We start from the raw sequence: 26,196 nt of genomic DNA, 5'->3' as shown, positions 1-26,196 counted from the left end.
AACAATCTTTGACAAGAAATTGTCACCCTCAGCCACATGACGAGCAAGCAATTCCGCACAGATGGTTCTCCTTTGCTCTTTATGGTGTTCGGTTAGACAACGAGGGACCCAGCGGGAACAAACCTTTGAATATCCCAACTGGTGAACAACTGTGACAGCACTACCAACAGAGATGTCAAGTTGAGCACTGAGTTGTTTGATGGTGATCCGTCGATCATCTCGAACGAGTGTGTTCGCACGCTCCGCCATTGCAGGAGTCACAGCTGTGCACGGCCGGCCCGCACGCTGGAGATCAGACAGTCTTGCTTGACCTTGCGGCGATGATGACACACGCTTTGCCCAACGACTCACCGTGCTTTTGTCCACTGCCAGATCACCGTAAACATTCTGCAAGCGCCTATGAATATCTGAGATGCCCTGGTTTTTCGCCAAAAGAAACTCGATCACTGCCCGTTGTTTGCAACGCACATCCGTTACAGACGCCATTTTAACAGCTCCGTACAGCGCTGCCACCTGTCGGAAGTCAATGAAACTATACGAGACGAAGCGGGAATGTTTGAAAATATTCCACAAGAAATTTCCGGTTTTTTCAACCAAAATTGGCCGAGAAAAAAAAGTGTTGCATTACTTATTGACCTGCCCTCGTAGACTGGGAGACTCAAACGTTCATAACGGGTGGCAGGGACAAAGAATCCAGTCAAATTTTTTTAAGTGCTTTATCTGAAAACTACCTTGAGCAGTTAAACAGAGAACCGACACGTGGCGATAACATATTAGACCTTCAGGTGACAAACAGACCCGAACTATTTGAAATAGTTAACGCAGAACAGGGAATCAGCGATCATAAAGCGGTTACGGCATCGATGATTTCAGCCGTAAATAGAAATATTAAAAAAGGTAGAAAGATTTTTCTGTTTAGCAAAAGTGACAAAAAGCAGATTACAGAGTACCTCAACACAAAAGTACAGACAGTGTTGAGGATCAGTGGACAAAGTTCAAAACCATCGTACAATATGCGTTAGATGAGTATGTGCCAAGCAAGATCGTAAGAGATGGAAAAGAGCCTCCTGCCTCGGGCATGGATGTTTGTGATGTCCTTAGGTTAGTTAGGTTTAACTAGTTCTAAGTTCTAGGGGACTAATGACCTCAGCAGTTGAGTCCCATAGTGCTCAGAGCCATTTGAACCATTTTTTTTTTAAAGAGCCACCGTGGTACAACAACCGAGTTAGAAAACTGCTGCGGAAGCAAAGGGAACTTCACAGCAAACATAAACAGCGCCAAAGCCTTGCAGACAAACAAATATTACGCGAAGAGAAATGTAGTGTGAGGAGGGCTATGCGTGAGGCGTTCAATGAATTCGAAAGTAAAGTTCTACGTACTGACTTCGCAGAAAATCCTCAGAAATTTTGGTCTTATGTCAAAGCGGTAGGTGGATCAAAACAAAATGTCCAGACACTCTGTGACCAAAATGGTACTGAAACAGAGGATGACAGACTAAAGGCCGAAATACTAAATGTCTTTTTCCAAAGCTGTTTCACAGAGGAAGACTGCACTGTAGTTCCTTCTCTACATTGTCGCACAGATGACAAAGTGGTAGATATCGAAATAGACGACAGAGGGATAGAGAAACAATTAAAATCGCTCAAAAGAGGAAAGGCCGCTGGACCTGATGGGATTCCAGTTCGATTTTACACAGAGTACGCGAAGGAACTTGCCCCCCTTCTTGCAGCGGTGTACCGTAGGTCTCTAGAAGAGCGTAGCGTTCCAAAGGAATGGAAAAGGGCACAGGTCATCCCCGTTTTCAAGAAGGGACGTCGAACAGATGTGCAGAACTATAGACCTATATCTCTAACGTCGATCAGTTGTAGAATTTTGGAACACGTATTATGTTCGAGTATAAAGACTTTTCTGGAGACTAGAAATCTACTTTGTAGGAATCAGCATGGGTTTCGAAAAAGACGGTCGTGTGAAACCCAGCTCGCGCTATTCGTCCACGAGACTCAGAGGGCCATAGACACGGGTTCACAGGTAGATGCCGTGTTTCTTGACTTCCGCAAGGCGTTCGATACAGTTTCCCACAGTCGTTTAATGAACAAAGTAAGAGCATATGGACTATCAGACCAATTGTGTGATTGGATTGAAGAGTTCCTAGATAACAGAACGCAGTATGTCATTCTCAATGGAGAGAAGTCTTCCGAAGTAAGAGTGATTTCAGGTGTGGCGCAGGGGAGTGTCATAGGACCGTTGCTATTCTCAATATGCATAAATGACCTGGTGGATGACATCGGAAGTTCACTGAGGCTTTTTGCAGATGATGCTGTGGTGTATCGAGAGGTTGTAACAATGGAAAATTGTACTGAAATGCAGGAGGATCTGCAGCGAATTGACGCATTATGCAGGGAATGGCAATTGAATCTCAATGTAGACAAGTGTAATGTGCTGCGAATACATAGAAAGATAGAGGTCAGCAACTGGAAGCAGTTAATTCCATAAATTATCTGGGAGTACGCATTAGGAGTGATTTAAAATGGAATGATCATATAAAGTTGATCGTCGGTAATGCTGATGTCAGACTGAGATTCATTGGAAGAATCCTAAGGAAATGCAATCCGAAAACAAAGGAAGTAAGTTACAGTACGCTTGTTCGCCCACTGCTTGAATACTGCTCAGCAGTGTGGGATCCGTACCAGATAGGGTTGATAGAAGAGATAGAGAAGATCCAACGGGGAGCAGCGCGCTTCGTTACAGGATCATTTAGTAATCGCGAAAGCGTTACCGAGATGATAGATAAACTCCAGTGGAAGACTCTGCAGGAGAGACGCTCAGTAGCTCGGTACGGGCTTTTGTTAAAGTTTCGAGAACATACCTTCACCGAAGAGTCAAGCAGTATATTGCTCCCTCCTACGTATATCTCGCGAAGAGACCATGAGGATAAAATCAGAGAGGTTAGAGCCCACACAGAAGCATACCGATAATCCTTCTTTCCATGAACAATACGAGACTGGAATGGAAGGGAGAACCGATAGAGGTACTCAGGGTACCCTCCGCCACACACCGTCAGGTGGCTTGCGGAGTATGGATGTAGATGTAGATGTAGACTGCGTCATGGTTAGGCAGAAATTCAGAGATGAAATATTGGATTGTAAGCCGTACCCAGGAGCAAATGTAGACTCAGGTCATAATTTAGTAATGATGAAGAGTAGGCTGAAGCTAAAGATAATCGTCCGGAAGAATCAGTGTGGAAGGAGGTGGGGTACTGAAGTGCAGAGGGATTATGTGACGCGTTTGAAGTTCGCTAAAGATGTGGATATTGCGATAATGAAGAGCACAGGACGCAGTTCAGTTGAAGAAAAGTGGACGTATCTGAAAGGGGGAATCACAGATGTTGGACAGTCAGACATAGGTTCAAGGAAGGAAAGTGAAATCGAGATTTAATTTCACAAAGCACTGTGGTATTGTTTGGTTGCATATAAAAAGATCACTTCAGCGTATAACCCATTTGTCACTGAAATTCCTTGTACCGACATCTTAACTGATTATATGTGCACTAATAACTGCACATGGTGAGTTAAAATCATGATAAATATATATTTCTGATTGCGAAGAATTGTCAAACGATATAGATAGCTTGTAGAATGACCTAAACGTTCTTAGAAGGGAAAAATTTATGAGAGAGATAAGAACAGGCTTTACGTGGCATTAAATGTCAGCATTTCTATTTTCGTGGTAATGCTTAATTCCAACTAAGCTCAGACAATATTTCCATTCAATGTTTTTTGTGTTCCTCTGAAGAAAACGTATCATTTCACGTTTGCATTCTTCAAATTGTACATTTTGATAGTGTAATGATCAGAAACATCTCGTGCCATTTGTACTGTGAAGTATTACAGCCAACAGATCGATTTAAATTGTAATGATCAGTTGTTTTGCCGCGATGTAGTCCACGGTTAATTAATGAAATTTTGTATCAATAAATTGTCAGCTGACTGATTATGATTATTCCTACAAGAAAGTAAATATTCAGAAGTGATTGTCAGTTTAATGGCTTTAGGTAGAGAGGGCAAGTTTCACATCGGGTTTTAATGGAGAAACACTCGTCTTGGTCTTTGTAAGATGGTGGACTGCCCACCCCATCGTTTCAGCCAATGCTTATTCTCAGCACGTGTAACTCCATCTTCCTTTATTCTTACCTCCTTCGTAACAGTACACCCAACGAACGTGATGACGTGGGGGGAAAGTGTATGTGATGGTTGCGCTTTGTGCTGGCAGGTTTTTTTAGTCTCGTAGGGAAAAACAAAATTAAAAGTACAGAAAAAATTCTACACAGGCACAATACAGAAAAATGTACAAAGCACCAGTCCACACACAAAGACAAAACATCCATACAGTGGCTAAACAGCACAAACGAAATGGACGTGGCAGGCAATGACTTATACACATAAATTAACACACAAAATTTGCAAACGTTGTAAAGAAACAAGCTCTGCCGAGCATGTAAAAGAACTAGGACCCTCGAAGGAAACCGAAGCATATCAATAGCTTAGAGGGATAAAGGCTAAACACACGCGGTGAAACGAAATTTTCATAATTCAGTTGCACATTGAAAGACATTATATAAAAATTAAGAGGATGTGGTGCAAACAACAACATAAAAAGCAATCGACAACCGGTGTCACACAGAGGCATTCGATAGACCGAATTACATTAAAAATGAAGAACTGAGCACAATCTACACAGAAAATATAGCGAAATACGAAGAGCAACATACCAAAAAAGAAAGACAAAACATACGGACACCAGCTATACAACACGAAAGAAAAGAACATGAGTGACAATAAAGTGCATTCATAAAGTTGCATACGTTGTAATGAAACAGGCCAATCAAATTTAATCAACTCCACACATGAGAGAAATAAATTACAAGGACTAGCTGAATACCAATTTTCAGGCCACTAAAGATGCGACACTAAATTAAATCGAAAGGTGTGCAGCAAAACAAAAATTATTTTATTCAGTTCTGCACAGACAAACATAATTAAAAAATCGTTAATATAATATTGCCAAAAACTGAAGCACACAGACGAACAACCCTAAAAATATTTTCATATTTGCTTGCAGTTTTGAGACTTTCTGCTCGTGGATCATTCCCAAGACAATTATTGCTTACTTCAAATCAGACACTTTTGAAAATGAAGGAACAGGGTCATTATAAACCTTCACTAGCTTTTGATGAATTTTCATTTGTTATAAATCGTTCAAAACAAGGAATTGAATGATGGCATTGTATTCCAGCTTTTATCCGATCTAATGAAACACATATAGCAAAAATACTTCACGAAGCTATTCAATGCAACTAAACCCAAAAATCATATTTCTCACTTATTATTTCGCAACACGCACCTACATAACTTAATCTTTTTGTTATTGTTGCTGTCTCTGTGTCAGATCAGGTTAGGAAACTGAACAGAAGCCGGCCGCGGTGGCCGAGCGGTTCTAGGAGCTTCAGTCCGGAACCGCGCGACTGCTACGGTCGCAGGTTCGAATCCTGCCTCGGGCATGGATGTGTGTGATGTTCTTAGGTTAGTTAGGTTTAAGTAGTTCTAAGTCTAGGGGACTGATGACCTCAAATGTTAAGTCCCATAGTGCTCAGAGCTATTTGAACTATTTGAAACTGAACACACCGTAAGGTGGCTCGCGGAGTATAGATGTAGATTATTGACAGTACAGGTTTCAAGTCGGTAGATCAAATATACATAACGGAATCGCATATTATCACTTCATCCTACATTTGATATTGGAGCGTACTGAGTGCGACAGGTATACAAATGGCAACTGACATGTCAATCCACCGACGTGCAAGGAAGCATCTATTGGGGCATTTTGATGGTACTTTTTGTGTGACAGGAGAGAAGAGAAAATTCTTCGTATGAACCAGTAATAATTGAGGGGGCTGATGGAACAGGATGTCCAATGGAACTACTACTACTTGGAACTGAATTTATGGATATAGCCAAGACTGTACATGGAGTTTGGGAGGTCTTCCCATGAAGAAGGTTTGCGTTTGGGAATACCAAAAAATTTAACCCACGAATGCAAAAATCGTGTTTTGAAGTTCCGACAGTAGATAGTCAATGGGTTTAATTTCGAAAGCCAAAATGTACATTAATTATTTTATATTGAGGGAACATGATAATTCCATTGCGGTGGAGCGATTAACCGTCATTCAAGCTCCTTTAACTTCTACAATGATGATGACCCAAAAAGTGTTTAGTGCAAGTCGTTTTGGCAGACGAACTTATGAACGAGCGACTGGACACAACTCTAGTCCTACTGAAAGAAAGCAAGATGCTAACTGCCATTGATGTTGCTAATAGGTGTCCTGCCACGCTTCAGGTAAAGGAAATGTGGCCAAAGGCAAGTGTTTTGCGATTTTGCACCAATAAGAGAACGAGCGTTGTCACAGAATACCAAATCACATAAAATTCTGGTCATTAGTGACAGGCGACAACTCTGCCTGCACAGGGATGGGGGAGGAAATCAACCTGGTCTTCAGTAAGAAATCATCCTGGAATTCGAACCCAAGCAGAGACGTAAATACGATGGCTAAAAGAGGAATTAGAACTCTACTCCTTACGAAAAAGAGTTCATTGGCCCAACCGCTATGGATTCTCACTAACAAGGGAACCTCCCCATCGCACCCCCCTCAGATTTAGTTATAAGTTGGCACAGTGGATAGGCCTTGAAAAACTGAACACAGATCAATCGAGAAAACAGGAAGAAGTTGTGTGGAACTATGAAAAAAATTAGTAAAATATACAAACTGAGTAGTCCATGCGAAGATAGGCAACATAAAGGACAATGTGTGTCAGGGAGCGCCGTGGTCCCGTGGTTAGCGAGAGCAGCTACGGAATGAGAGGTCCTAGGTTCAAGTCTTCCCTCGAGTTAAAAGTTTAATTTTTTATTTTCATTTTATGTGACAAACTCTTATGCTTTCATCACTTTTTTTCGGAGTGATTATCACATCCACAAGAAAACCTAAATCGGGCAAGGTAGAAGAACCTTTTTACCCATTCGCTAAGTGTACAAGTTAGGTGGGTCGACAACATATTCCTGTCATATGACGCACATGCCGTCACCAGTGTCGTATAGAATATATCAGATGTTTTCCTCTGGAGGAATCGGTTGAACTATGACCTTGCGATCAAATGTTTTCGGTTCCCGTTGGAGAGGCACATCCTTTCGTCTACTAATCGCACGGTTTTGCGGTGCGGTCGCAAAACACAGACACTAAACTTCTTACAGTGAACGGAGACGTCAATGAACGAACGGACAGGTCATAACTTTGCGAAAATAAGGAAAGTAAAATTCTCGCTCGAGGCAAGACTTGAACCAAGGACCTCTCGTTCCGCAGCTACTCACGCTAACCACGGGACCACGGCGCTCCTTATGCTACAATCTCCTTGATGTTGGATATGTTGCACATGGACTACTCAGTTTGTATATTTTACTAATTTTTTTCATAGTTCCACACAACTTCTTCCTGTTTTCTCGATTGATCTGTGTCCAGTTTTTCAAGGCCTATCCACTGTGCCAACTTATAACTAAATCTGAGGGGGGTGCGATGGGGAGGTTCCCTTGTAAGTCTGAGAATTAATGGTTTCATGGCTTTTTATATTTATTTTTTACATATACCTGTTTAAGAGTAAATACATTGTTTAAAAATACTTATTAAAATGATCGGTAAGTGTTTTGAGAGGGTTGACATGTACGAGAAACTTGAAGGAAATGACGTTGTAAAGATGCAAGGGAAGTTTTGCTGAACAAACAGTCTGAATAACATTTCTCAAAAATTTCTGAGTGATCCTCCTAGTATATTATTAGTCATCCGTAATGAACAATGAGATATAATGAAGTGTAACACATAACCATTAAGGGGGGTAGGACGTCAAACGGGCCGACTTCGAGGAGAGGTACCACAGGACATTTTAATTTGCACTGTCTATACTTTTACAAATAAATTCATAAAACTTTGTCAGCATGACCAGGAAGGATTCAGGATTCACACTCATAGCAGTGGAAGTTCAAAAACACGAAAAAATAATATTTTTTAAATGTGAAACTTCATGATTTTTTTCAGTTACTGTTGGCTGCATTTGTTGCTACAGGTACACTTTTCTTCATAAGTAAGAGAGATTCTTCGATGAATTTTGCCCAGCTTACAAACCATACTTACAGGTGTATGAAACTCTAGAATTTATTTAATCTACGAAAAAATGAATGGGCTGTTACGTTTTAAACTTCGTGTTTGGAGAAAACTCGAATTTTATAGTTAATTATCTCAAATTTTACCACAGTTTTTAACATATTTGGGAAATTCTAGAGTTTCATACACCTGTAAGTATGGTTTGTATGCTGTGTAAAATTTATCGAAGGATCTCTCTTACTTATGAAGAATAGTGTACCTACAGCAACAAATGCAGCCAATACCAAGTGAAAAAAAGATGGAATTTCACATGTAAAAAAAATTTGTATTTTTATGTTTTTGAACTTCCTCTGCTATGAGTGTGAATCCTGAATCCTTCCTGGTCATGCTAACAAAATTTTATGAATTTATTTGTAAAAGTATAGACAGTGTGAATTAAAATGTCCTGTGGTGCCTCTCCTGCTCCAAGTCAGCCCGTTTCACGTCCTACCCCCCTTAAATCACTCGATAGTGAGATGTCTGGAAAAACAATCAGCATTACTGGGAAATTCCTCCCGTGTTATCAGTAACATCGCGACACTTTGAGGATTCTACACGATGCACTCTTCACCAGCCATAAGCTCAACTATTGGCAACATGGCTCCATCTAGCTATGGCGACCTATTAACACCTTACTGAGTGACGCTCATTTCGTATGGTTGTCTTCTGTACTTGCTGACAGCTGATGATCATTATAACATCACTCCACTGGTGAGTAGTACCTGCTGTAATTCGTTGTTGGCTCTGATACGTTGTAATTTCTCTCGCGCCCAATCCAGAAAATGGCACAATGGTGAGACATGAGTTCGTATTCCGGAGGATGGAGGTTCAAATCCTCGTCCAATCATTTTGATTTAGGATTCCCATGACTTCCGCAACCACTGAAAGAAAATGCTGGGACGGTGTCTTTGAAAGAGAGAGGCCCATTTCCTTCTACAACCAGAGTTTTTACTCCGCTTCTAATGACTTCGTGGTAGACAGGACGTTTAACCGAATCTTCTTCCCTTTTTTCCTTCAGAAGGGATTTCGGATGGGTTCAGCCACATTGGACGTTAGCTTTGAATCGTGACGTAATGATATGTTGCATGTATCATCATACATTTCAAACGGAGTTAGAAAGGAACACTGATAATATTTATTTTGCTTTCGAAGTTCTTTTTTGGGAAGTAAGTTGCGGTGAAATATTGCTCTATGGTGTAGCCTGAGAACTAGATTAGACGTTAGGTTGGGACGTGACAGTTCGGTCGTGAACTAGCGAAGCCAATGCTTTGATGTCATGATAATAACTATAATTCGTACTATGGCGCATTATTTGCACGTGTTTGATACCGATGAGTGGTTTATCTGACATCTTGATGTTGTAATGTGTCAAAACAAGCGGGTGGTATCAACAGGTTCAATATTTCCAAAAATTTCTTTATTCACATCCATTTTTAACTTTTTAGTGTAGGTGACTGGTGAATGTATGTTGTGTGCAATTTCGTATTTCTGTTGTTGTTGATGATGAGGACGAAAGCGAAGAGAGAAAGTGAAGCTCGATGCTGGCACATAGCCTTCTCCTCACGAACAGCCGCCGAACTTGACACTTCCGTCCAAAGGATTGATTATCATGCCCTCACTCCATGAGTCTTGGAGATTAATCCAGGACACGGTGGCAAGTCTGTCGATAAGGAATGTCACACAGCCACCTTTCATCGCATTGCTCGCCAACTACTGGCGTTGAAAACTTCCCTGCCACCAGATTTTGAGTCGGCTACCGCCGAGTTGAGAGCCAAAGCTGTTCAGACGGTTACTCTATTGGAAATGAGATACATACAGTAAATATAGAGTCAGTGAAGTTTATTTTGTAACACAAGAAGTGATATGGACGAAGAAGATGCTGACGCTGCAGATCCGTGTAATCTGCGGAGCTAGCGGCTACTCGAGCCGAACGCCTCGCTGCCTGAGCAGATCCCCGAGACCTCGGAACCCACGCACGCCGACTTTGGTACCAGCGACCTGGCAGGCGAACTTCAGGCTCTGCTCCAGCGGCCGACCCCTGGCCAGGGCCAGCATAAGACCCGCACAGAACGTGTCCCCCGCCCCCAACGTGTCCACCACGCGATCCGGAGGGAAGGCGGGCGAGAAGAACACGCCCTCAGGACCTCGGGCAGCCGCTCCTTCTTCCGCCCACGGCACCACCAGCGTCGCCCTGCAAAGTAGCACTCCTGTCAATAAAGCACTCTGAGACCACATCTACATCTACATCTATACCTCCTTTTTTTCTTTCTTTTGCTACAGCCTTTATCCCGCATCGGGCGCAGGGTCGGCAGGGTTAGGTACGGATTTGGCATGGTTAATTTTAAGGGGTGGTCGGATGCCCTTCCTGCCGCCACCCCATCTCCCCCGGGACGGAATGAGTGTACCCCAGCTGTCTGCGTCTAGTATTCACCTAGCAGGATGTGGAAAACACATCTACATCTATACTAACGGCTGGTTATAATTAAACTTCCCTTTCCAACACATTATAACACAGAAACTAATAACTGTGCGAGTACCAAACTTGGTAGCATTAATATCCAGAGTATTGGGTGCATAATTTCCATTCATCAGAGCGCTACCGTCCAGTTCTATGGTCACCAGGTGCCGTGATCAGTCATCGTGATTCATAGCGTCACCTGACTAGTCGCAGTGCAATTGCTGACATGGCAACATGAGCTTGGACAAATGGAGCAGGGCATTATTGGCGAAGCTCAAAGCAACAGTAATGCTGCAGCTGCACTTTGAGAATATAGCTGACTGAAACGATTACGGAAGGCTCCTCCTTCTCCATCTGCTGTGCTGAGCATTATGAAGAAGTTCGAATAAACTGGAAAACTGGGCGTTGCTCCGGGAAGAGCCCGCCGACCGGTCGCACCACAGGTGGTTGATGAAATCGCTGTTGCTACGGTGGAAAACGCTGCGCGCAATACCCGATCGTCAGGCAGTGCGCGTGCTGTGTCACAGTTGAACATTCAGTGATCCACTGTGCGGAAGGTGCTTCGAACCATTCTCAAATGGTATCCGTAAAAAATCCATATCGTACAGCAGCTTGCACCACAGGACGCACAACGACGTGTTGACTTCTCTCTCCACTTTCTCGCAACGATTGAAGTTGACGAGGGCTGGCCCTGGACCATCCTATGGAAAGACGAAGCTCATTTTTCTTTGATGGGTGAGGTGAACACACAGAATTACCGAGTGTGGGCATCTTCATCTCCTTTTACAGTGCATTAAGTTCCTCTGTATGGTGAACGTGACACCGTATGGCATAGCTTTGCGGCTACATTGTTCATCATTGGCCCATTCTTTGGCGCTCAAGGACCAAAAACGTGCAGTGTGACTGGCCAGAGTTACTGCGATATGGTTCGCCAGCGTGTCATACCCACCCTACAGGATCTCTCCTGAACTCAACAATTTTCACGCAAGATGGGGCCCCACCGTATATCGCTCGTGAAGATCACCTGCTTCTCCGAAATACATTTGTAAGCAATCGAATTATCAGCCGATTGTTTCCAAATACTTGACCGGCACGATCACCTGATCTCACGCCCTGTGATTTCTGGTTGTGGGGCTACCTGAGGGACAGTGTTTACAAGGGGAACATTCACATATGTGCTGATGTGAAGCGCAGCATATCAAGAGCATACCTACGGACATGCTTCGCTCTGCTGTGCAGATTGCAATCCTGCCTTTTCAGATCCTTCTGGACAGTGATGGACGCCTTATTACGCCCCTTTTGTAGCAGTAAAGGTATCGGTAGGTAATGGTATGATGTACCATAGCAGCACATTAAAAGTGTTTCAATTGAATTGATTATGCATTATTTCTCTTCCCTATTTCCTTGATATTAATGCTACCAAGTCTGGTACTCGTACGGTAATTAGCTTTCGTGTCTACCGGGTGATTTTGTTAAATGAGGACAAACTACAGGAAACGATTCTTGAAAGCATAAGAAGCAAAAATATCATATGGAAGTGTAGCTTGAAACGAATTCCATCCTGTTGAAGGTGGGGAGATACAAGATCTTTGACAGTTACGCCGTCAGCAGCACAAGCCAGATGGCTCGCCAGCATGGAGTTAGGAAGACGACAACATGTGTTGTAACTGAGTTCAAAACATGTGGTGCGCTTTGTAAATTCGTTTTGTGACCAGGTGAAAGTGTTTTAACACTTTCGAGACTGGCCACTTAGAAGAATATTGGGCTTAGGAAACTGACCATTTATGCCGTTTTTTAAAACGTTACTTGCAGATAGTTAATTGATGTATCTTCAAGAGTAACACATATTCAAAAAGGGCCAAGCTTCAAAATTTATTTTTCGTATTTACTTTAGTTTTTTGATGTATTACAAATTTTAAAATAATGGTGGCAGAAAATATAATTGTCCTCCCAAGAAAACAGTGTGAAGTGAGTTTTTGAGCAGTTTCTTCCTCTTGAGTTTCGAAAATTTCATTCTCACTCAACAAACGTGACTTATTTGTAGCAGAATTACAGCAAACTGCGAAACCTAACGAGTACACACATGAAATACGTCAGTGCGATCTTTGACTCAGCCGTTCACGACAGCAGCTGGTAAGTTTGCTAATGTTTCTGTCGAAATAATTCTAGAAACTGACCACAGAGGGCAGCAGCAGTCAAGGGGCAGGTCATTGCATTTATGACACAAGTTCAGTTTTCGAGCGATTGCGGGCTCGTATGCTGAAAAAATCGCGGCCCGATCTATACTCGGGTGCGGTCTTTGAAGCACAATAATGTTGTGGTCTTGCTCTCCAAAGTGTTAATGATGCAAACCGACGTATGTTTTTGTGAAAGAAACAACATTACGAATATGATTTGTTAAAGAAAACAGTGGAAACAAATGCTCCCGCGGACATTTCACAGCACCATTAAGCCAATGCAGCATATGTTTTGACGAACGCATGAAAATCTCTGATCATGAAATATATAATTTCATAACCGGTAACGGTACTTTCTGAATAAAGTAACCTAAAATCAACAATTTATTTCATATAACAGCCACGGTCTCCAACCGTGTCTTCCATTTGACAAAATGTCATTATCATTCTTTACTTGCTGCACGATTGAACGAAAGATTGCTGTGAAACCTCTCAAAAATACAGATTTAAAAGTTCTGAATAGTGTCAGTTTATGATGCTAAGAATTGTGTTACCAATTTTTGCAATAATGAAGTATAACAACCTTAAAAATTAATCTATGATCAAACACAATATAAAATTAATTTAATTGTCACCTCATTACAGCACGTAAACAAAGTTAAGAATGAGCCTTAACCTTCCCGCGTTCACACTGTCACCTAAATTCACGTAAACAGTGGCAATGGATACAACCTAAAATTTTTTACTTGCTTAAATAATTATTCGCGCTTGCCTGACTAGCAAAAACGTTTTGAACGCATTTGCGCTGAGGAACATATTCAGAATCTTTGTCTTAATAGCACCTGTCCACGTCATCTCTCATTTGTACGAAACGTCCCTATAAAGCGTTTACCTTTCTCAAGCACACACATGTTATTAGCTTATTACTAGTGGTAGCCATGTTTTGGCACGTACCACTGTTTACACGTGACAATCCTGAAAAAGTTGCCATTAGTGAGAATCTGAAATCAGAGATCGAGATGCCATTTCTCGGTTATCATGGAACTATCAACTAACACGAATAAGGCAGACCACACATCATGTTTTACATGCAATAACTCTGTTTCTCATCAACTGTCACTTACCAGTGTTTACACACGAAGTCATCATGCATGTCTACATAAGTTTACTAATTGCTCTGGGCGTGAGAAAGGTTCATTGGAATTGTCTGTTGTTGAGTTAGATTAGTTTATATTGTGACTATAACTAGGTCGACCTAGATTACACCTGTCATCAGGAATTTTATCGACATTCATCCGGAGTAATTTGGGAAACCATAGCAAATCCAGATCAAGACGACTGGATCAAGTAAAAATCCTAACTTCCCCTCATTTTATTAGGTTGGTGCATAATTTGTAGCGATTTTGTTTTGCATGTTGATATTCCGATTGCTAAGGATTTATATATCGATTGTCGTTTTTTATTTGTACTTCACTGTTGTTGTTTGAGTTTACATAATGTCATTATGCTAACTGAGATAATGAGAGAGGCTGTGGACGACAGAAAATGGGGTGCCAAGTGGAAATATTGGAACATTTCCGAGATATTCTTCAGTTCAATAGAGGGGTGACAGCAGCTGAGGCAGCCATATACATTTGTGTCTTGTATGAGGATGATGCCATTGCACAGAGCACGGCAAGCAAATAGTTTTCTCGTTTGAAGGAGTATCGTTTTGACATTACTGACTCTTGACGTTCAGGAAAACCTTCAGGTTTGATGAAGATCGTTTCAACAGATTCATTCTCAGTGATCCATGTAAGTGTGCTCAAGGGACCGGCAAAAGTGATGAACTGTGATCATTCCACCGTTGTGCGACACTTGCATGAGATGGGGAAGGTTCAAAAATGGGGCGTATGGCATGCTCTAAGCCAAAATCACAAAATTATGTGGGTGGCCATATATGCATCTCTGCTTGATCGTCATCAGTTGGTTCGTGAACAACACCGACTGTTCTTATCCTTTGTCGTTGCTATCATAAGGAAAAGAAAGGAATGGTTGAGCCCAAACAAACCAGCGACTCCCCGTACTAAGACCTGCGCACATCCACAAAAGATAATGTTTTGCATCTGGTGAAAGAGATGTACTACGAATTTCTTCCCCGAGGCGTTATCATCACTGCTGGCATTTACAGGCAATTGGAGAGTGTTGCAGATGCAATCCAAGAACAACGACCAGGAACAGTGCGAGAAATGCTGATCCACGATGACGCTGCTCGCGTTCTGCTATACTAACAAAAAAGACAATACAGGAGTTAGGTTGGGAATTCATTCGCACCCACCTTATTCACCTGGTCTTATGCCATCAGATTTTCACCTTTTCCGCTCTCCGTCGAACAACCTTCACGGAACTTCCTTTCCGGATGAAAATGCTGTCCAAACAAGGTTCTACGAGTTCTTCGCCTCGAACCAACGTGATTTCTATAATCGCGGAGTGAAAAAGTAACCACAGCGTTGCTAGACTGTTGTAAATAATGAAAGAGAATATATTATTGATCAATAAAGCCAGTATGTGTATCTTGGTTTATTAAACATATGGAACCTATGCACCAACCCAGTAGCAACAATCACAGCTTAATGAATCGCAGACATTTCTATATGGAATACAAGGAATACGTCGGACGAAACGCCTCAAACTGGTCTCTATTATACAGCTTATTACGAAGGGCTTGCAGTTTTTACTGAAGCCTCTTTGATACTATCTTAAGCAGAATAATTTATACTAGTTCTGAACACCCTCAGCGTATAGATCGTTTCTCTGTCTGGTGTTCGCTTAATAGATGTAGTACTTATTACCAACAATGAATCTCATTAGGGACTAGATGTAATGCAGCAGTGATCAATGTGAGGGTCGTGAATTAGCAAAATGAATGACCCAAATGACTAAAACTATCTGGAATACAATTCTCCATGAGAACAGAACAGGAAAGAGAAAAACTGAACACTGGAGACATGAAGCATTTCCAATACAGTTTTCAGATGGACGCTAAAAATGAAGAACACCTGCGAAAATATATATCCTTGACTTGAAACTTCCTGGCAGATTAAAACTGTGTGCCTGATCGAGATTCGAACTCGGTACCGAATTCGATTCTCGATCTGGCACTCAGTTTTAATCTGCCAGGAAGTTTCATGTCAGCTCACACTCCGCTGCAGAGTGAAAAAGTCATTCTGTATCCTTGAATTGATTCCAAATCTACAGAGGCCTCTCCGCGATATTTATTAAACGCGATTTACGAGTATGTAATGTTTTTTCATGCAACATAGTCAACATTCGTCAAATATTGTCTAAGGAACCAAAGAAAATTGTTTCGCAAGGTAGGGAACAGAATTTGATACCCGCTTTGGGAAACGATCATTCGCTTTATGTGCAACAGTACCTTCATTTTTTTGAAGGAAACTGCTGCAATATCTTACCCAGGTTTCAGACGTCCATAAAGACCATCCAGCGCCTCAGGCATTGAGTTGTATCCGTGAACCCTAGCGAAGTCTTTGCTGACGACGACGAAATCAGCAAGTGGCATGACTTCCAGACACCGATCATCGTTGTTCTCTACTTCCAGAGACACTGGAACTGGACTGTGTTTTCCAGAAGCCGCACGTTTCGAATTCCATTCAGTAATCCTTTGTACTATTTGCTTCAGCTGGTCATTTTTCCGCATCTGAACAGACATAACGGACAGGTGTAATTACGTCCAGGAGAAAATACAGTACACATGGATTGGATGACACGGTACAGAATCAACGAAATTTCAGATAAAAGCAAAATTAATAAATAGTACCAGGCGATATTATATAACATGCTTGGCCCAGACAGCAACAACAAATATAAATCTTTATCGAATTATTTTGAGAACATACCTCTACGTGAATCCAACAATATTGTGACAAATCTATTTTTAGAAAAGCTTCGTACGAAACCTCCGGCCAGTCCTCTGTGTAGTACAGGAATGTTCGCGATCCACTTCCTTCATTAACGATGGATATCGCTATTGGTATTTCACAGCCTTCAATTAATTCACACTGATTCACGTTGACGCCAAACGACTCCAGTTCTTCTTTAATAAGGCTGTGCAAAAAACAGCAAGAATAAATATCCAGAAAAATTACATGTCTTTGTGCTAAAAAGCAATAGGGCACCATTATCATCGAACATACTACAAAGTTTGTAATCTGAAGTAAGATCATGTTATTCTGTAAGATGATGCGGGAAAATATCCCGTTTTGATCTTTAGACGCTGTCAGTACGTAGCGTATTTCAATTTGAAATCTTTTTATGCTAACGTAAGCATAAAACTTTGAAAAAGCTCACGCACACACACACACACACACACACACACACACACACACACACATATATATATATATATATATATATATATATATATATATATTTATATATTTATATGTGTGGGTGTGTGTGTGTGCCGTATTAGGCGAGAACAACCGGAAGTTTATGCGAATCAGTAAGTGTTATTGCAATAAAATAATCAAGTCAAAATACTTTGATTTTACTGATTTTGACTATCCATCCATTATAAATAGTGTATCTAATGATCTTGCCCAATGACTGCATCATAACATATAACGTGTCACGCAGAATAGAAATCTCCTCACTGGCCGAATTATGCTTTATAACTTTATAACTCAGCCATTGGACAATGTACATCTGCTGGGCTATTGGTAATAACCAGACAGCCGAAATCGGTATACCTACAATCTTACGACTCGTATTTTTAACTGGAATAAACTTTAATTTGAAAAAAAATGATGTACTCTTTTAGAAATTAAGAAATTAAAGTTCTTTTATTTTTTATGCCGACACAGTGACATCAGTTTTCACAATGCCTAGCTCGACGTGACTACTGGCTGATTGACACCGCCTACGCCTTTGAGAGATGTTCGTGTGACTGTGTCGAAAAATTAAGAAAAGATAAAATAATCTTTACTGCATCAAAAAATTGCTCTAGGTTTGCAGGAGTGGACGCTTCATAGACGTGAATTGGTTACCATGACTTAGACCACTTACAGACTGTCGCCCATGAATAAACTTGTTGCAATATATTTCACTAATTTATTTACTCCAGTTTGATTAGCGACTGCGGTTCCTCTCTTACGTCAGAGCAGGGTACTGTACTTAATTTTATAAAGTCTACATAAGAACTGTTAAGCAACAACTGTGCCAGAACAAGATCTATGTATTGAATATAGTAGTAACGGCGTTACGAGATCAAAACTTATGACGAGCAGAAGAAAAAGAAAGAGAAAGGGGACAACGAGAAATGCCTATTTACGACGCTGGACAACTGTTTAAAGTCGTAGTTTGCGGTATTATGGCTCCGAAAAGAAGTTAAGGCATTGTTAGCTTGATTACAAAATGTAAACTATTATTTTCTTGTCGAAAATAGGTAAAATTATAACTTCTCTGAGACCAATAACAAAATTTTATTTCAACACTTGAGGAAGCAGTGGTTGAAAACGAGGGATAACACTAAGTTTGAACTAGAAGTCACTGCTGAGAGATGTGTCGCAGTTGTTCTCACATTGGACTTGTATTCACGACGACCAAGGTTTAAATCTCACGTGGCTATACAGGGTGTCCTATAATCGTTGCGACAAAGTTCACAGTGTCTTGAGGAAGGATAGGAACCCGTGTCTGGAAACGTCATCCGAGGACGCTACAGGGCGTCGAAGTTAGAGGCGCTGGATCCTGCCACGAGGCTAACGCTTCGGTGACAAACCTAACTTTGTACGCCGAAGGACCGACGGCGAAACATTTCGCTATATTGTTCGTTAATAAGTGATGGCGACTGATTGTTATCAAGTGCAGAAGATGGAGCTGGCTGCTGCATACAAAGGCCTTGTCTCCTATGAATCCGATGTCCTGTTGCCTCACTGGATAACGGTTTCGGACGTAGGTTTTGATCTGGAACCCTCTAAAATCTTCAGTGTTTTTCGGTGTATAGGAGAGAAACATACTGCAGATGGAAACCTGTATACAAATCCGTCATCCACCAAGGCAACAGAGCATCGCATTCATAGGAGACAAAGCCTTTTTACACTGGCGATCGTGGCAACCAGGTGCCACACTGAATAATAAACAATGTTGCGAGGTGCTGTGCCTACGGTCCTTCAGCGTGCAAAGTCACGTTTATTGCCGAAGAAGTGGCCCAGTGACTGGAGCTGGCGTCTTTAACTTCGTCGTCGAATGAGTTTCCAGACACGAGTTGCTATCCTCGATTGGTTCCTAAAGACACGCTCTAAAAGGCCTCGAAATTGTCGCAACATTTTAGGACACCCTGTACAGATTTATGTGTTACGTGGTTTTCATAAACAAGATAAATGCCGGGTTGGTTCCTTTAAAAAGGAAGTGGCGTATTTCTGTGCCTATCCTTCCTCATTTCGAACTTTGACCCACCACTAATCACTTCGCCGTCGATGGGCCATTAAACCTTAATCCTGTTTTCTTGCTTTAGAAGTCACAGTGAGGTTCTCCACTTGTCGTCTCATATTTTCACTGACCCGTTTTCAAATTCTGCTTTCTGGGTACATTGCGCTTGTTTCTGATTTCGCTGATGCAGTGGCGAATTTTGTGACATCGATGTAGGGGCCCACCGTGCGACGATTTTGTGTCCGTTTGGTGCTATGAAGTTAAGGATACGAGGTGTGTGATGGATTCTTAATACAGCTATATAAAGTCTAGGGGACAACCACATGCCCAATGTATCACACAGTAAATAGTCGGACTGACTACATCACAAGTTAATTAAAAGCAGGCAGGAATGAGGCTGGTGATAAATTAAACAATGTTCACTATTCACATTGATTTTACTTTAAAGTAAATAAATTTTGTCAAGCATTCAGTTCCTGAACATCGAAAAATAGCACAAGTCCAACACTTGCTCTAGAAATCAAAGACCAAGCTAACTGGCGAATATTACAAGTCCTATCTAGACAACCTACTGGCGAAAATTCCAAGTCCACTGATATGTTGCCTGATAGTAGCACAAAATTATGACAAGTTCACAGAAATGTCCTCAGAAAAATTCTACGTTCACTTTAACTGTGCGACCAACGCACCGCTCATGAAATCATACGTTTTCTTGCTTTCGAGACTCAGATTGCAATGCCCTAAGCCCAGATGGCCGCTGCCCTTAAACAGCCTCACCTGTCGTCATCCAAATTTTCAAATACACATTTCTCTTAAATCTAGCATAATATGGCACATAATTCTAAATTAGAATTTTACCAGATTTTTGACGGTGCCCTTGGACTTTTTCTCGTTATCTTAGTTTTTAACCCAACCACAGTTTAATCAATTTGGTAGTTTCTATATGCAAATTTGCTAATAATTAATTACAAACATGATGAAACCAACATAGTTATTTAAAAAGATAACTTTTTCTTTAATACGTGTATTTCCTTATTTTATATTTGTATTAGTTTGATTTTTATTGACTGTGTCCGCGCAATGAATATTTCAGACACTCGTTCCCGCCAAAGGGGAAACCTCCCACTGTAGTCTCATAACTGTCGTATGGGCTGGGCTTCCACAGCGTCAGTAACACGGTGTCTGGACAATAGCGAAAGCGGACACATGTGACTCCGGATATTTGCGGTTTTACCTGCTCCGAATAGTTGGGTACCCTTGTCTGCTCCACCTCCCACGCCACCCGACCGCTGGAACTCCCCTGGACGGTGTCTAGACAGACACAATGTTTTCCCTGCTCCGAAGGGATAGCGCCACGCTGGCCGAAACACAAGTCCTTATGCTCACTTTGGCTCCGAACTTCCTACTGTGACCATCAGAACGGAAGTTATTACAACGACCAAGGGCAGGCATTCTGGTCATTACAGTGGTTACGCGTATAGTGAGGTGAAGGAACTTAAAGAAGTTGGTCTTACGTGGATGTGCTGTGTGCTAACACCAAAAATCGGATCATTGCAAGAGAAGGATGCAATCGAAGAACTAAAAAGTATTTAACGTATCAGAACAGCCGTGTAGACCACCTGATGATGCAGTTCTAGAAGTGGAGAAGCAAGTGGAGAGGGCGGAGAAGAGCGCTCGAGGAAGAAACAGCGCAGCTATCCGGGATGTATGGTGGCTGAAATGGGAAATCGTCATAATAATGGTTATGGATTTTCACCAGCGTGATCCCATACGGTACGGTTGTGCACAACGACTGCGTATTTTTATAAGGATGGATAGGAATACAGCAATCAGTTGCAATTCCATACAAGAATAATAAAAAACCCAACAAGACTGCGACCGATTGCTGTATTCCTATGCTTTCTTACAATGGTTATGACTTTGATACAGTGATTCCTAACTCAGAATATACGAAGCGGATCTTGTGTCGTCAGCTGCATAGAGCTCAGGCGAACCAACAAGAGTCCAAGAATTCCTATGAAATTGATCTTCATGAAGATTTCTTAAAAATGCGAGATGGCAGTAGTTTTCCTTCTAGAAGACGATGGATTAGAGGAGAGAATATTCTTTCGTAGTCGAAACTAAAGAAAAGGTAGCTTAAAAACGTCTTCCCATTTTTTTAATGGACGGAACATTTAAAAGGTGCAGCAGGCAGTTTGCACAGATCTACATCACACACGCTGTGTTAGGAGGTCCCAGTGATGAAACAAAAATTCTTCCTGCTGTATTTACACTGTTCCCTAATAAGAAGAAAGACACACACGTTCGTCTGATTAAACCAGTGTCCTAGAGAAGTGAACGTCGATTTTCAGGCAGCTGTGGTATCGGCCATTCGTCAAGTTTCCACTCAAGTAAAGTAAATGGATGTGATTTCCATATAAAGAAGAGCTTGTGGAGAGAACGTAAGGATCTCTATCTAACTGAGGATTACAACAAGAACGAAGGTTTTAGACTTCTTGTCAGCATGTGTGCACGGATGGGTTCAGATTCAAGAAAGAATCTGCTAATAACATAAGACTCTTTCAATATATTAACTAATTCATGGCCAAGTGGTTACAGAGTGAGGATATCCCCATAGTAGTGTGGAATTGCTTCGAAAAAAGGCACTGAACGACGAATGTCGTTGAAGGTTGGAACAACAATATAAATAATGTTATTGGGAACTCTCACCCTAGAATCACTTATTTAGTGGAGTACTGAAAGAAGGGAGTGGAGCTCAAAAAGTGCGTGCGCATGAAGTTGGAGATGAATCTCGAAGGGAAGACGGGGAAGAAGAAGTACTTGAAGCTGGGCAAGAGGATAAAGAGACTGGCAACATTAGGTGTAGCTTGAAAGCCTTTGCCCATATTCAAAAACAAGACTAATATACATTAAAAAGTAACCTATGAAGAGCACTAAGTCTTCGCGGATTGTTTCGTTAAAGCTGTTAAGTATACTGCATTGGTATTATCGGCGCTATATTAAGTTTTAGTTATAAATAAAGTGCACTATAATTCTTGCATAAAAACGATGTTGTCTATTTAGGCTGAGTTTTAGACATGCCGAAATGGTAAATACCCATTTATAATTTTGACATTCTGAAACCTGTGCAAAGTGTGAAGGGAATCAGAATTTATTACTTCAAAAAATTAAAGAGTGTGTCAGGCGTTACAACAGTACAATAAGCGGTGAGGTTTAGCTTAACGAAGCCAACATTAAAGGTCACTCAAGTGACCCTGTTGTCATCAGAAATTACAGTTACATCTAACAATTTTCAACTGCAATTTCCTATTCAGTGACAGTATTTTCTTTACCTATCTTGTACGTTGTGCCGCAACACGTTATTAATAAATTTTTGTAGTAAAGGATATCGCATTTTGGTGAGTAAATTAACATGGATTATGTCTTTCTTCTTTTCAACCATTCATGTGCCCATTCGTTCTTTCCTTATTTTTTTGGACTGTCAGTCGTAGTAATTAAAATAGTCGCAAATGCAGCGTTGAAAATGCTTAGCGAACATTTGATTTCTTTTTACATCGTTCCTTTCTTGTTCCTCCCATGGCGATGGGATAATTCTGTCGCAGTCCATAAGTGTGGAAAGAAGCCACCGTACAAACGGAGTGAGGATGCTGTTATATTTATGCTGGAAAGAACTAATTACATATTGATATAGTCGAAGGTACTGGTTTCGTTTCCCAAAAGTTTTCAATATTTCGGTTTCCAGATATTGAAAACAAGCTTTATATTTCGGCACAATGGAAAGGTAGTTGGAAATATGTTGGTATTAGATGCAGCTACTATAGTGTGTCTAAAATGCACTGTTCAGAGGGGGATCATTAATACTTATGGTCGGTATTTTCATTTGCCAACCTGATTTCAAGAAGTCAAGATTTAGAAGAAGGACGCTCCTTACGTACTGGCTGTTTCGGGTAAGATGCGGAGACGGCGGCTTGAAAGCGGACACGAGTACGAGGAAGGGCTATCCTCGCCTGAGGGATCGCTGCTCAAACTATCTGGCGAAGGGGGTGACCACAAACGTCCGGCAAGCCATGCCGACCGCCAATGATCGCGATCGCAACTGCACGGCATTCAGTAACACTTGCCAGTAATGCACCTCTCCACCTGCTGCCCTTCTGATAGCTGGGCTGTTTCGCAGGCTCTGGCTCCTATCAGTAGCGGAGTCTAATTTGTCTTCTGCCCCGCGGCCAGTGCCCGAAAACCTGACCACCACCTCCTGGAGATTGGTGCATCCTTGATACCACGGCGAGCCACGTGCGGCCCTGCCCCTCAGCTGTCAAAACAGGTCGCGCGCCCTGCCACGCCATCTTTAGACTGTGTTACTTGCCGATTGTCACAGCATATGGCGAAGTTGTTCACTTTGTAACTGTGCAGTCACGAATTAAACGCAGTCGGGTGGAAAGAAACTTCTTCAATAGGCCAACACAGTTAATTTCTATTGATAATTCTTTTTATTTTAGTGTATGTTGTAATATCTGACGTAGTAAACGCTCTATCATAAGTGGTGTGCACTTTTTATGTGTGTGACTAGGGTGTAGCTTATGAGTTGTAGTGGAAAATTTTAAATTTTAACCTTTTTCGAACATACTTGATATAATCGATTTTGGGAACAGCGCTTATGACCGTGACATCGAGCACTGTAAGTTATACAGTGTTCAGCAACATCATCATTGAACTCATATCTTCACCACTGTATCACCCCATCCGACGAGAGTTACCAGAAAATAAGCGACGAAAAATAAAAAGTATGGCGACTGATTCTCAGAGTAAGGATTTTCTTACACTTAGTGTGACCTTCGTGTTTGGTAACATGAAGGGTATGTGAGAAATGTCAACTTACACTGTCGCTCATATCATCTGTTAAGCTCTAGGTCAGCATGAGGCCTTCACAATCGTGAAGGATCAAAGAAATCCGGTTTGTAGCAGACTAGATTGTGGTGACAAAATGTTGGCGTTGGCATGTGTTCGAACTTGCAACCGAAGATGTTGCAGACACGAAACTAATGGCTATACATGTTCGTAGCCGATGGCTGAACAGAGCCATTTTGCACTCAAATTACTGGCACTGAGCAATCAAAGGCGCTGTAGAAAATGGAATGTGTGTCAACGACTTTAATAGAGACAGAGGTTACGCACTCAGCAATGGACGCTTTATACCGATAGACTTCATTTGTTTCTTTATTGTTATTTGAATTCCCGGCAAGGAGTTGGGCTGCTAGTGGATAAAATTGTTCAAATTTTTACATGCCTAACAAAAATTTTAGCAAATGTAAATCAGATGAAAGTAAAATCTGGTTTTTTATGTGTACACAAAACTTACAACGTTTAAAACTTTTTACATGATTTTACACAGCCGTTAAAATTAAGTCAGTGATGACAATGTCGATGCTGTTATGCTATAGTAGTAATGCTGGTAGTACATGAAAATGATCATGTTCATGGTGGAGACGGAATGATGAATACTACAGGGCCTCTGTGAAACTTCAGGAAGCAGCTACCAGCATTTTTCAGTCATCAGTCTTCATAGTGGTTTGATGCGGCCCGCCACGAATTCCTCTCCTGTGCCAACCGTTTCATCTCAGAGTAACACTTGCAACCTATGCCCTCAATTATTTGCTGGATCTCTTCGTATCTCTGTCTTCCTCTACAGTTTTTGCACCCTACAACTCCCCCTAGTACCATGGAAGTCATTCTCTGATGTCTTCACAGGTGTCCTATCATCCTGTCCCTTCTTCTTGTCGTGTTTTCCATATGCTTCTTTCCTCGCCTCATTTCTTACTTTATCAGTCCACCTAAGATCCAACATAGTTCTGTAGCACGACATCTCAAATGCTTCCATTCTCTTCTGTTCCGGGTCCATAATGTTTCACCACCATACAATGTTGTGTTGCAAAAGTACGTTCTCAGAAATTCCTTCCTCACATTAAGACCTATGTTGTGGATACTAGTAGACTTCTCTTGGCCGGGAATACCCTCTTTGCCATTGATAGTCTACTTTTTATATCCATCTTGCTCCGTTCGTTATGGATTGTTTTGCCGTCTGGGTAGCAGAATTTCTTGACTTCGTCTACTTCGTGATGCTCAATTCTGATGTCACGTCTCTCGCTCTTCTCATTTCTGCTACTCGTCATTGTATTGCATGTTAGCCGGGGCCTAGAAACCACGGAGAGGCGCCGTCCCCGCCGCAGCCGCAGTGGTCCACAACCTCACGACGACTACGGCAGTCCACTTCACCCCTCCGCCGCCCCACACCGAACCCAGGGTTATTGTGCGGTTCGGCCCCCGGTAGACCCCCCACGGAACGTCTCACACCAAACGAATGTAACCCCTATGTTTGCGTGGTAGAGTAATGGTGGTGTACGCGAACGAGGAGAACTTGTTTGCGCAGCAATCGCCGACATAATGTAACTGAGGCAGAATAAGGGGAACCAGCAGGCATTCGTCGAGGCAGATGGAAAACCGCCTAAAAACCATCCACAGACTGGCCGGTTCACCGGACCTCGACACAAATCCACCGGGCGGATTCGTGCCGGGGACCAGGCGCTCCTTCCCGCCCGGGAAACCGTGCGTTTGACCGCACGGCCAAGCGGGCGGGCTGCTACTCCTCATTACTTTCTTCTCTCTTCGATTTACTCTGTCCATATTCTGTTCTCATATTCAACAGATCCTCTAATTCTTTTAAACTTTCACTAAAGATAGCAATGTCATCAGCGAAACTCTCTATAGATGTCTTTTCACCTTGAATTTTAATCCCACTCTTGAGCCCTTCTTTTATTTCCGTCATTGCTTCTTCGATGTGTACATTGAACAGTAGGGGCGAAAGGTTACATCCTTGTCTTACGCCCTTTTTTACTAAG

General features: G+C 41.8%; 1 protein-coding gene across 3 annotated transcripts in view; it reads right to left on the bottom strand.

The window, feature by feature from the left end:
• The window catches only part of LOC126473208 (ketohexokinase-like), a 121,131-nt gene that overhangs the window by 85,736 nt on the left and 9,199 nt on the right, over positions 1-26,196 (bottom strand). For 2 of the 3 annotated variants that reach the window (XM_050100113.1, XM_050100114.1), the window contains exons 4-6: positions 16,774-16,981; positions 16,330-16,574; positions 10,065-10,433 (exon numbers count right to left, since the gene is read on the bottom strand). In XM_050100113.1, coding sequence (XP_049956070.1) covers positions 10,160-10,433; positions 16,330-16,574; positions 16,774-16,981 — 727 coding nt within the window. In that variant the 3' untranslated portion in view covers positions 10,065-10,159. Of the gene's footprint in view, positions 1-10,064; positions 10,434-16,329; positions 16,575-16,773; positions 16,982-26,196 lie in introns of those variants that run through there. The other variant, XM_050100112.1, reaches the window with a different exon arrangement.

The sequence above is a fragment of the Schistocerca serialis genome, chromosome 4 (assembly GCF_023864345.2).
Source record: "Schistocerca serialis cubense isolate TAMUIC-IGC-003099 chromosome 4, iqSchSeri2.2, whole genome shotgun sequence".
Lineage (NCBI taxonomy): Eukaryota > Metazoa > Arthropoda > Insecta > Orthoptera > Acrididae > Schistocerca > Schistocerca serialis.
This window is presented reverse-complemented; position numbering and strand designations above follow the sequence as displayed.